A 13,626-nucleotide genomic window follows, 5' to 3' on the forward strand; every position below is an offset into this window, starting at 1 on the left:
ATTAATTTCCTCGTTTGAGGACCTTGTTAACTTTCGGGAAATTTGCCGGCTTTGGTACCTTGTTTTTCTCGTGAACATTCGGAAATTTCCGAATAGTTCTCTATTCTTGGTGGCCTCTATTGTTATACTGTCGTGGTGTCTTTGATTTGTTGCCTTTATCTAATTTAAGCTAGTATTCAAATCAAAATTATTTTTACTTAATTTCTATCTTCGTTGTGCTTAGTCCATAAGACGGTTTTTTGGCACGACTATTTTGCTCGTGTATTTGTAACGAATTGTTGGGTTGGCGTCATTATGGCTAGCCACGATAAGACATTGTCCGCTTCTGAACATAATATGGCTGATTTCCTAACTAAACCTTGTAGTGCTAAGGTGTTCAAGGAAAAATTTAATTGGTGGGTTTATGGACCTGAATGGTTGTTGTGGCCTCCGCATACTTGGCCAAAGGGTCACTTGGGATGTATTCCCTCCTGTTTCAAGGGAGACATTGTCAATGCTGCTGTTTTACAAGTTGACACTCCTCTCTAATAGATGTCTCTAAGTTTTCTTCCTATAGTAAACTTCTTTGATTTTTAAGGCTGTCTTTCTGTTCAAGAAGTCTAATGCTGCTGACCCTGTTAAGGCAGCATCTAATTATTTGATGAGTATTATGCAAAGGGATTCCTTTCCTGCTGAATTAGCTTATTTGCAGAATTCCAACACTAATGACGTACCTCCTTTGGTAAGCCAAATGAACTTGTTCTTGTTCAAGAATGGTTTGATTAGGTCCAAGGGCAGAATTGACAAGAACATTAACCTCAAATATGAGGTTGTCAATCCCCTTCTCTTGTCCAAATCTCATCATTTAACTAAGATCCTAATTTTCTTTGCTCATTGTCAAGTTATGCACATGGGACTACAAGCCACACTTAATTTCGTTCGTATGCACGGATTCTGGATACTTAAGGCAAGACAAGCTGTTTTAAGCATTTTGAAGGATTGTATAGTTTGTAGGAAATACAATTCCCGTGCAGTTAATTATCCTTCTCCTTCATCTTTACCTGCCTCTAGGGTGAATCTAAGTGTGCCCTTTGCCCATATTGGTGTAGACTACACAGGACATTTATGGGTTAGAGACAGGAATGGAGAGAAGGTTAAAATATACATTCTTATCTTCACATGTTTCAATACTAGAGCAGTTCATTTAGAAGTTGTGAATACTATGTCCACTCCTGAGTTTATTTTGGCTCTTGTTAGGTTTGCTAACAGGTATGGAATTCCTTCTGCTGTTTATTCTGACAACGCTAAATCTTTTGTTCAAGCGGGAAATGTTATTGAACAACTTTTATCTTCTGAATTTGAAGAGAAATTTAAAACTTCCCCTGTTCAGCATAGAACCATTCCTGTTTATGCTGCTTGGTATGGTGCCACTTGGGAAAGGCTAATACAGACAGTGAAACAATGTTTGTATAAGGTATTAGGTAGGCCTGTTCCTTCCCTGGCAGAGGTTACCACTCTTTTGTCTGATGTTCAAAAAAAATTGAACAATAGACTACTAACTTATCGTTCTTGTGAAAATGAGGTAGATGTTATTACCCCAAATCATTTTCTTATTGGAAGGACCATTCCTTCCTTGATGTTTGGAGACTTGGAACAAGTCCCTGAATGGGAATCAGGAGAAGACTACCCTTCTCTTCTCAACTTGGTTATGGACTGTAGAGATTATTTCTATGAAGAGTTCAAGAAACGATGGTTGACAGAGTACTTGGTCAGCTTAAGGGAAAGGGATAGAGCTGCATATCACAGTTCTAGAAGCTGGGAAAAGGGTGATATTGCCTTTTTGAAACTCCCCTTCAAGACCAGACCCTTCTGGCCCTTAGTTCGTATTGTGGAAAATTTTCCTGGCCAAGACAAGGTGATACGTACAGTCTCTGTCGTTAAGCCTGATGGAAACTCTATTAAAGTGAACATCAAACTTTTAATCCCTCTAGAGCTCCATGCTGAGTTGAGTTCCAGTCTTGAGGATGAATCCCCTGGGGTTCCTAATGTTCAGGCAAGAGAGTCTGAACCCTTTGAAGAGGTCTCAGACGCAGAGGAGGTTAACTCTTTACAAGACGATTGTGTCTCTGGAACCTACCTCTGTGAGGCCAACTCGTGGGACTGCACTGGCCTCTAGAGACCTTGTAAGGTCTCTAGCAAACAAAAACTTGTTATAAATTTTGTTCGAAAGTGTTATATTTTTTAAACACTTTCTTTTTGTTGTTATTGGCTGGGGGGCTGTGGTAATTGCATTGTTTACTTGAGCTACGGCAATTTCCCGAAAGCTTGTTTAATTTTCGAATCGGGAACCTTTCCTGTAACTTCGTATCACACTATCGTAATTTTTATATATATATTATTAAACTCTCCTCCCTCTTTATTTATTTAAGCCTATGTGGTAATTTTGATTAACAAATCGGGAACTTGAGAACTTACTTGAAGTATTAGTTGTCCCGTGGCTTCGAAGCCGTTTTGAGGGCTCGTAAGAATTCCAGCCGAACGAGACTAAGTTTAGTTGACTGAACGCCAGACAAGCTTCAACTCTGGTGTCAAAAGGACAAATAAACCTCGGCAAGGAATTTCTACAATTACATCGAAGCCTCAAGAATACACCAGTTCCGACGATTAGTTAGAGAACTCAACCAGGTAAGTTCTCTAACGTTCTCAGTTTGGATCAATTAATTACTACAGAGGTTGCCAATACGAAGGGATTCGATGCGACGACCTTTGACCCTGTACTTGGGCCTAGTGGTCTGCTCTCGCCATCCAGAGCTTGGGTGAGAGGCTTCTTTGTTGTCTCTTCGTGGTGAAGCGATAATAATGAGGCGAAGGAAATCGTCCTCCGCCTCGCATTGGAGAGACATTAGGCGTTTTTACCAACGCATCCAGAATATCAAACGCTATCAAACATAACTATAAAGTAATGTAGTAACACATTCGTAAAGATTCAACAAAAACCCACTGTGTTGGATAAGAAGAAATGAAATAAATGAATTCCATATATTTCGATCACGGACTGTGATCCTCTTCAGTGGAATACAGATAGGTAGAGCAAAAGGCATGTCTTATATACAATAAAAATAAGGGACAAGGGTAGGACTCGGGTAGCGTCTAGTGCTTTGCCCCGCCACAGCTCAACTAAGACAGCAACCCATCGAGGGCCCACAGTATGAGGAAGCTTTGGCCGCCCATTTGGTCAGGCGGGCTCTTTACACACCTAGCAAATTGCTAACCATCATGCGAGACATTCCGCCCCCTCGCTGAAACATGGTAGCAAAATATCGGGGCGTAAGCCCCAGCGGCGGGCTTGTGGCCCGCGCATTTTTATATGTATATGTATATAGTTATAAGTATATGTATGTACGAGTATATATACATACGTGTATGTGATTGTGTATATATTCATGTACTAATGTTAAATAATAAACTAAAACTAAAACTCTACCTATCTGTATTCCACTGAAGAGGATCACAGTCCGTGATCGAAATATATGGAATTCATTTATTTAATTTCTTCTTATCCAACACAGTGGGTTTTTGTTGAAGCTATCAAACATGTTTGAAGTCATTGGTAAACACGACTTACTGTGCTGCCAGACGACCCTCGCTCGCACCGTCTCGGAAAAAAGTGTCGTGCGGATCATAACATAGACAGCAGCCGTGGTGGGACCATCAAGCCAGACTACGAGAATTGAGCCAAGGGACGAGACAATGGACAGCAGCACCGACTCTGATACTTATATGGAAGATGACGAAAACCAGTCTCTTCTATCAGGACCTATGATGCCTCTATTGGCAGTTGCAAGCGTGGCAGAGATGCAGCCAGAGGCAGATATGGGTGCAATGCAGGAAAGGATGTCTTTTTGTGGCCAATTCCTCCTAAAATTTCTGAAATTGCACATGAATTCCAAGAAATGGGAGGAATTCCCGGTGTGGTAGGGGCTCTGGATGGATGCCACATTAACATCAAAGCTCCATCACCCACGCAGGCCGATTATGTTGATAGAACACAAAAACAGTGTCATTTTACTTGCAGTTTGCTTGCCTAATAAAAAAAATTCCTACATTCAAGTGGGCTTCCCGGGATCTGCACATGACAGCCGAGTGCTAAAGTCAACTTCACTTTATAAGAAAATCCAAAACGGTGACCTAAATTATTTCCCATCACCACAATATCATATTGTAGGAGACTCTGCATTTGGAGTCCAAAAGCATGTAATGGTACCATTTAAGAACTCTGGAAACTTATCGCAAGCACAAATTCTCTTCAATACTAAACTCTCCAAAGCAAGAGTTACCATTGAAAATGCTTTTGGTTTCTTAAAAGGTAGGTTTCAACGATTGAAGCATGTAGATGCCGATATTCTTCGGATACCTAAAATAATAAAAGCATGCCGTGTTCTTCACAACATATCAATAACTCAGTCTGATGAAATTAACATCCTCGAGAGGGATGGGCTGGTGGATGACGCTGTTGAGTATTTCAGTTCTTCATTGTTGTCTGCCCTGCCACGAGACCAGGCTGGTGTGCTAAAAAGGCAGGCAATAGTGGCAATGCTACAGTGAGTGACAGGAAAAAGTAAAAGCAACCTGGAATATGACTGTTTAGGGTTTCAATAATTAGCCAAAATATATTGTTTTTTACATTTCTTTACATGTTACAAAAATATACAAAATTCACATATATGTACATACATACATATACCAAGGCTTTTACCCCCTTCCAAGGGAGGTAGCCAAAAAGGGAAAGGCATAAAAACACTCCCACCCATTTCATCCCTAAATACACTCCACACCCCTCCCACCCTCCCTTTCATCTGAGCACCTCCTGGATGACGGGTCATCCCTGCACCCTGCCCACCGCCCTGGGTCAGAAGCAGTGTCGCAAGACACAGCACATCCACAGCAAGGCACATATATGTACATGGTTTTTATTGATTGTGCCTCCCAAAATTTTGTAAAAGTGTTTTGACTCACTCTGAAATCCTCTTCAAGTGTGACGTGGCACATATAATTGGATGTACTTTTGCTTGTGTTCATATGGTAGGTTGGAGGGAATGCAGAGGGCAATGGAGGCAGGAAGGGTGTCAGAACCGGTAACTGAAGTCTTTCTGACAAGTCAGAGACCACAAGGGTGACTTCAGTTACCGGTTCTGACACCCTTCCTGCCTCCATTGCCCTCTGCATTCTCTCCAACCTACTATTCTACCATTTCAATGCAAGCACCAGTACATCCAATTATATGTGCCACATCACACCTGAAGAGGACTTCAGAGTCAAAACATTGTGTTATAGTCATTTGTCACCATGTAGTTATTTGGTATTATATTTTATTACAAAATCACTCATTGTTTTGTCTGCGCTCTAATTCAATTAATTTTAATCTTAGGATATTCAACATCTCCCTCTTTATATCCATGTCCATTTCGTGGCGTTCTCTATCACGTCCCGCAATGCAAGACAAAAGTTCTTTTAGTTCTGCCATACTGTTTTGTTGTTTATCACTAGATGTTTTCAGTGTATTTTTCATATATTTCACGCACAATAACAGTTCCTTTCTGTCTGCAGAGGGTCTTAAGCTTCTGGTTCTTGTTCTTCTTGGGGGTGGGACATTCCCTCGGGCTGCAGGTGGCTCCTCACGTGTGGCTGGAGCAGGCTGTGGGGCTTGTGAGGCATGAGCAGGCTGAGGATCTGGTGGTGATGCTTGAGGAGGAGTTGGGGCACATTGCGAGGCTTCACCATGCTGAGGGTCTAGTAATGAGGCTTGTGTGGCTGGGTCTTCTTCCACAGGGTTGTCAACCTCCATTTCTGCCACACTCCTAGTACCCACTTCTGTGCCCTCCAACACACACAGATCTGGCTGGGACAGGGGATGATTCTTCAGAATTGAAGACAGGAGATTGTAAAATCGTGGCTCAGTCTTCTTTCCCCTCCCACTTGCCTTCTTGTAGTCCTCATAATGATGGAATATTGATTTGAGGTTGCGCCACTTGCCCTCAACTTGTCTCAGTTCCACGCCTGTGATCTAATTTGGGGGAAAAGTCAGTGGAATTAATATTTTTCAATATTAATTGATACATGCATCTTTTCATCATAAGGATTCCTAAACACACATTTGACAGAGAGAGGTCATTAATTGGGAAGCACATAAAGTAATGGTCTGGTTAACCATTTTTAAACCAAAAATATGTGAAGAAATTTTTTAGGTTCATAGCATACAAAACACAGACAGAGCAGGGGCACTACAGTCTTGGAATGCAGATCACACTGTGAATTACAGTGTGATGCTTCATGACGATGGTACCTTAACCTTGAGGAGGAAAATGGAATGAAGTAATGATGAAGCACTAAAATTATAATACAGAATCCAGTTACCATACCCATGCTGTCACTTAAAAAGCTATTAGTATTCATACGTGCATGTACAAAATCATGTACGAATCAAGCAGTTGGCAACCAGCTTCCCAATATCAAAGGCAGGTAACACTGAGAGGCTACCCATTATAACATAAGGACCTGACACATAGCATATGCCACATACAGAAAAGCATCATTGGTGGTAGGCAACATCCAGACAGGAACATATTACGTGCACTGCTTACATAATAGACATGCATACATCATAACAGTTTTCATTTAACTAATACCTCAATGCGATGCAGTTGGATGCCTGCTAGTCCCTGAAGGAAAAAAAAATATATTAAATGTGATACTCCAGCTGTAATGAATTGTGGTTACTAACAGATTATTGTGGCAAATATCAATAAGAAAATGAACTCGCATGGCCTACATAATAACTTACCAATTCCTGCAACACTCTGGTGATGTCCTTCCACACAACGGCCTTTGTAGTTTTCTTGTCATTTAGGCGCGTGCAGTTTGACTTGACAAGTTGCAGGAGTGCTTCTGTAGCCTCATAATTCCACAGTTCTTTCACCTTCCCTCCCTTCCCTGAAAAATTAGGCACTCATTATAGTAAGGAAGTCATATCATTTCAAGTGCAAAATTATACAGGATATAAGAAACAGTGAAGAAAAAATACATGTGTGACCTACATGTATATTTAGAAGCACAACACAATACTAAAGACTGACATAGTCATGCCACAAGGGCCTAAATATACAAAAATTAGAGGCTACCCTATGGTCAAGCTTTACTGTTTGGAAGAAACAATCTGTGGGACTGTTTACATAGAGTTTCATCCAAAGAATTACAGTACTGATGTATGCCCTGGCATACATGATTATTTTGTATTGTAATATTTCAGTATAAGTGTCCAACCAATACCACTAATTTACTTACTCTGTTTTCGGACACCCTCCTCTGTGAGTGATTCACGTGGTGGGTTGTCCACTTCTTCTTCATCCTCTGAAGGGGAACAAAGTACTTATGTAGGAACAAGAAATAAAAGGTACAGAAAATTCTCCAATATTCTGGTGAGTATAGTAACATGGCAGAGACAGGAATTGATATGGTAAGATGAATACTGGTTATGAATGTGATGTTGGTGCTAGCAGCTATGTATAAAAAAAAATCAAAATAATACCAACAATATAAATTGCATGTGCTTTGAAACATGTATGTATTTTGGGCATTGTCAAGGATAAAATTACTAAGTATATAATAATATAAAATCGTTTATCATAATGTATTTATGATGGTATGTACAAATAACAATGTACAGCCCTACACTAAAATTAAGGTCCTTGAACAGGCTGAAACTATTTACATTAATAATATAAGAGGAGATAACAAAATACTTTTCATTCATTACTTACAGTTCTCGCTCCATGTTGGTGGAAATTTTGGGGATTACAAAGGATTACAAAGGCAAAGCATGCCGACAGGAGACCTTTTGATCCATATCTAGGTCGGATGCAAAAAAAAAAAAAAAAAAAAAAAAAAAAATCATATTAATAATAAATTAAAACTATAACAATGTAAATAACAATTAAAATACATAAATAAATGCATTGGTATAGTTGAATAACAAACAAACAGGTAAATAGTAAATGATAATAAATTGACATATAACTAATAATAAATAAAAATCAGACAGACAAATTATAACAAAACAAAAACAAATAATATAACATAAATTATAATAATTACAGCATCTTACTTAGGTATTTATCTAAATGATTCTTAAAGCTTCGAACTGAACTACATTGCACTACCTGTGCAGTAAGTTTATTCCATTCATTAACTACACGGTTGGCAAAGTTGTTTCTACCTACTTCCAACTTGAATCTATTTCCGGACAGTTTGAGACCATTGTTTCTTGTCTGATTCTCATTCAATGTGAAAATTTGGTCACTTTTGATGTTGTCAATTCCCTTTAAAATCTTAAAGACCTGTATCAAGTCACCTCTGAGTCTACGCTTTTTTAGGGAAAACAGATTCATGTGCTTAAGTCGATTTTCGTATGATTTATTTTTGATATTTGGAATCCGTTTTGTGGCTCGCCGTTGTACTTTTTCCAGTCTGTCAATGTCTTTAATGAGATTCGGTGACCATACGGAAACAGCATATTCCAAATGTGGACGAACTAACGATTTATATAGCTTGTTAATGAGTGATGGACTTTTGAAATCAAAAGATCGCGCAATCAATCCCAGAATCTTATTTGCTTTCTCAGAGGCTGAAATACACTGCTGGGATGATTTGAGGTCGTTACTGATAATTACGCAGAGATCTTTTTCACTATCCACTTTTGTTAACGAATTTCCAAATAACTTCTAATCGTACTTGCTGTTATTTTTACCTATGTGCATTACCTTGCATTTACTTGTGTTAAATTTCATTAGCCACTTTTCAGACCATTGCTGTAATTGATCTAAATCTTCTTGAATATCTAATTGGTTTGAGTGATCATTTGCCACTCCGCACAGTTTTGTATCATCAGCAAATTTGGAAACAGTAGATTTTAGTCCATGGTCTATATCATTTATATATACTATGAATAGAAGTGGCCCAAGAACGGAACCCTGAGGAACTCCACTTGCAACACTTTTCCATCCAGAAGTTTTTCCATTTAAAACAACTCTCTGGTTGGAATGGAGTTAGCGGACGTCGTGACGCATGTCATTGTGTGTGTGTATATATGTGTATGCATGTATGTGTGTATATATGTGTGTAGATGTGTATGTACCATACTACCATGTAACAAAAATAAATAAATAAAAATCATTGTTTCCTTAAGGGAGAGCAACTCCCCATAAGCTTTGCTTCTCGCTCTCCCTTTTCAACTACCAATTTTGTAAAAAAAAAAAAAAAAAAAAAAAAAAAAAAAATGTATATATGTATGTCTAATTGTATTTAATATTGTTGAATAAACCTATAATAAAAAATAAAAAAAATCTTAGCAGTTACAGCAGTCGTCCATGATGTACGCAATGTTCGTGTTATCTCAGCAGCATTTCAAAACAAATATCATTTCTCCGATATATTTGCTTTAATACGGATGTCAATAGCATACAGCAATAAGGTAATCCTTTAATTCTTATTTTTCAGCAAGTATTATACGGATATATAGCATAAACTACACCAAGTTCACATAACTGGAAGACGAAGTCACAACCACATGAACTGACACGGACGTCCCTCACTAGACATATGTCTGAACAGTGTTGAGGTATCACAAGACAACACAACCATTTATTTCAAGTCTTATGGACAATTCTTTTGAATTCTAATGCCAGGAACAAGTTACTACTTTGATCTTCTTTTCATATAAAACAATTATCATAATCCTTAGGGCCTCAGAATTGTAATTATTTGTGATAGGAATGGCAATACCTTCCAGCCAATCAGAGTGCGTGTTAGCTATTCCGAGCATATTCGCTGCCGTATCCTCAAACGCCTGTCCCAGTCGTTTGATAAAACCAAGCAAGAACTTCAAACATGTTTGATAGCGTTTGATATTCTGATGCGTTGGTAATAACGCCTATTGTCCGTTGCCTCATAACTGTTCTTATTAAAGGCGTTTTTACCAACGCATCCAGAATATCAAACGCTATCAAACATGTTTGAAGTCATTGGTAAACACGACTTACTGTGCTGCCAGACGACCCTCGCTCGCACCGTCTCGGAAAAAGTGTCGTACGGATCATAACGTGATAACGTAGACAGCAGCCGTGGTGGGAACATCAAAAGCCAGACTACAAGAATTGAGCCAAGGGACGAAATGAACAGCAGCACCGACTCTGATACTTATATGGAAGATGACGAAAACCAATCTCTTCTATCAAGACCTATAATACCTCTATTGGCAGTTGCAAGGTTGGCAGGGATGCAGCCAAAGGCAGGAATGGTAGCTGTAGCAGCAGCAGCAGTAGCTTGTGACTTCATGGAAAGGTAATTATCCCAGCTGGTACCCATGTGCTTTAGTTCTGATTTTTGATCAACTTAATTCCTGAAGAGTTTTTGATATATTTGATTACCTGTTACTGGAATTTTTTCATTATTTGTATTTTCATGGAATATACAGGTGTGACTCCCAAGAGTCAATGGGACTTGGGTATAAGGAGTAAATGAAAATGGTCAATTTCATACTTACTTTATTTGAATGCTTTTTATACAGCATTCTATTGATATAAGAGTGACAAATAAGTAAGTCTCTTTGAATTATAAGCATATGAACACATGCTTGTACAATCATGAGTGGAAGCACAACTAATGCAAAGAAAGCAAGTCAACAAATGGGAATAAACAAAAATACAAAGTTCCTGTGCTGAGTAAATACTAAAGGAAACATTTCATATAATAGAATACATAAAAAATACATAAAATCTAAGAACATAATAAAGGATTTGTGCATAACTGTACAGCAGCAATGGGTATGCATACAGCAAAATTCTATTTTTCGTGAAATATTTGCCAGCGTGACTTCAGATGAAGGGTGACCTTACATTTTGTGCACTGAATTTTCCCATTCTTCTTACACACAAAGCATCTTCTTGAAGTTAGTAGAGATTCAGTATGATGTTTAGTGTTGTCTGTCCTTACTTCCCTTGGTGGGAGAGCTTTGCATCCTTTTGGGCCTGACCTTAGGACTTTTGAATGCATCCTTTCAGGCTTTGTTCTTTTGACAAGGATGTGAGCAATAGACCGTCGATATTCTTTGTTAGGAATTGCTGTTCCTGTGCTGATTTCATAAAGTCGCCAGCAAAACACGATCCCTGTGTTCAGAGCAGCAATGATAAGAGGAAAATACCACTTTTTACCTCTGATTACAGGAAGAAAATCTGACCCTCTGTCGAATAAGTCGACAACGCCCATGCCTTTTACTATGAAAGGTTGTTCAATGTTCACTCTTCCTACACCCTTTTGCCACCGTTTTGCCATGCCAATCAGATTTAGACCCTCACAGTTACTGCAAAGAGTAACAACAGCATTATCATTCCAAGTAACGATTTCAACATTTCCTTCTGATCGATAGTCATAGGATCCTCTTGGCTTCTTTTTCATCTTTTGTAGTAGGTATTGGACAGTGCTTTATTCCGTTTGATCGAATTGTACCAGTGGCATTTATTTCCATTTCTTTCAGATCTATGACTATGTCATACGAGGTAAAAAAAATTGTCAAAATAAAACCTGTCCTTATTAGGTTCAGTGCAAGCAGAAATGCATTCCCGGATTACTCTACTTCCTAAAGGTTCCTTGGACGACTGGTTTTCTGATTTACCTTCATAGATCTTTATATAATAGGGCATCCCAGTTGAACTGGCTATGATCCATGATTTGAATAGAAATCTTGTTGGCTTTTGTCTGATGAATTGCTTGCAGGAATGACGTCCACAATAAGGCGTCATAGATTCGTCAATACTCAGAATTTCATGAAGAATTCCAAATTGCCTAATGTTTTCATTCAAAAAATCATATAAAGGTTTCACTTTAGCCATTTTCTCACTACCAAGGTTTGCATTATCAGCACAATGAGGAAACTTCTTGATTTCCTGAAACCAATTTCTGCTCATAGTTGCAGCAAAGATAGGGCATTCAAGATCTTGTGCCTTGCTCCAATAATCCTTCTCACTTGATCTGATATTATATCCTGATAAGAACAAGAGTCCTATAAAATTCATCATTTCTTCTAATGTGTGTGTATACAAGTATTTACCTAGTTGTATTTTGCGGGAAGGGGAGCTATGCTCATGATGTCCCGCCTTTGTATCTCGCAGTGTCTAGTTTGTTTTTAAACTCATGAATGGTTTTTGCGCATACTATTTCATTGTCCAGTTTGTTCCAAGTGTCCAAAACTCTATGAGGAAAACTGTTTTTCTTCAGTTCTCTTCTATAGCTATGTTTTTTTGATTTTCTTTCCATGTCCTCTTGTGTTTCTTTTGTCCCAGTTAAGTAAGTTCTCTCTATCGAGTACCTCTGTGCCTCTCATGATTCTGTAGATGGTCAATAGGTCACCTCTCTCTCTTCTTTGCTCCAGTGTCGGTAACTCCAGTTTAGCCAATCTCTCCTCGTATGATAGGTTGTTGTTGTTGTTGTCGTTCCCTAGACTCTGTCCGAGCAGTCCCGTCTCCCCAAGGAAGGCCACAGCCGAAACTGGGTTTTCCCACAAATCCTTTATAGAGTGTATGTTGTGTTGTTTGCGTGCATGATTGTGTATAATGCAGTCTTCCATTATGTGTTGTATGGTATGGGGTGAAGTGTTACATCCTGGGCAGCTGTTCACAACACGGTCGTCCAGCCTCTTCTGGTAGCTTAGAAGTGCTGGGTGGTGACCGCATCGCAGTCTGGCCAAGTGGACTCTGTCCTTTCGTGGGAGAGAGGATTCAGAAGGGTGGATATCAGGGGGTCTGGCATGCAGCAGTGTGTTGTCTTTCAGTGTGTTAATGGAGCGGTGAGTGATATGATTATGAATATGTTTCCGGAGGTTGGTATTTGGTGGTTGTGGAGGAAGAGAAGAGAGTATCTGTGCGTAATAAAGGTCTTTGGGTGTAGTTTTAATGTTTTAATGTATGATAGGTTTGCAAGTGCAGGTGCCATTTTTGTAGCTGCTCTTTGGATTCTTTCTATTTTCTTTATATTCTTTTTGGTACTGGGGGACCACAATGTCGCCGCATGTGTGTATATGTGTGTGTGTGTATGTGTGTACTCATGCGCGTGCGTGAAACCAATCTCAATTATGTCTGCATGTTATGTATTAGTATATGTATATGAATGTGTTTGTTTTGTATATATGTGTAAGATGTGTGTGTGTGTGCACACGAGTGTTTTGGTGTGTGTGTGTGTGCACCCAATCTACATACAGTAGAGCAAAGGTGAAATTCTAATTTCCCTTATTGATATTCAGATTATGTTGTTATTGTTGATGCTTTTATTTCTTTATGTCAATAATCAACAATATATTGTATACATCTATACCCCTAAGTCCCATTGACTCCATCGGGAGTCACTAAGAAAAAATAATTTGAATAAAATCAGTTTTTAAGAAAACAATTAAACACAAGTTTTTTTTGAAGGGGAATATATGTTATTTTTAATTTAGAGGGTAATGAATGTGTAAGGTGACATTTACTATTTTCTAAAAATGAAATAGTGTGTAAGGGTGAATTACACAAAATCGCTGGTCATGAAATTTTAGAAATTCAT

At 38.7% G+C, this 13,626-nt stretch overlaps 1 protein-coding gene across 2 annotated transcripts; it reads right to left on the reverse strand.

The window, feature by feature from the left end:
- Nucleotides 1-5,235: 5,235 nt before the first annotated feature.
- LOC143041119 (uncharacterized) lies at nt 5,236-7,430 on the reverse strand. Of its 2 annotated transcripts, XM_076212857.1 has the most exons (4): nt 7,321-7,430; nt 6,821-6,969; nt 6,666-6,698; nt 5,236-6,043 (listed from the first exon to the last, which is right to left on the reverse strand). In XM_076212857.1, the coding sequence occupies exon 4, from the start codon at nt 5,822-5,824 to the stop codon at nt 5,360-5,362; it is 465 nt and encodes a 154-aa protein (XP_076068972.1). In that variant the 5' UTR covers nt 5,825-6,043; nt 6,666-6,698; nt 6,821-6,969; nt 7,321-7,430; the 3' UTR covers nt 5,236-5,359. The 2 variants fall into 2 exon arrangements, with proteins under 2 accessions (XP_076068972.1, XP_076068973.1); XM_076212858.1 differs by lacking the exon at nt 6,666-6,698.
- Nucleotides 7,431-13,626: the final 6,196 nt, after the last annotated feature.

The sequence above is a fragment of the Oratosquilla oratoria genome, chromosome 30, assembly GCF_046742065.1.
Source record: "Oratosquilla oratoria isolate Oo_2021 chromosome 30, ASM4674206v1, whole genome shotgun sequence".
Classification (NCBI taxonomy): domain Eukaryota; kingdom Metazoa; phylum Arthropoda; class Malacostraca; order Stomatopoda; family Squillidae; genus Oratosquilla; species Oratosquilla oratoria.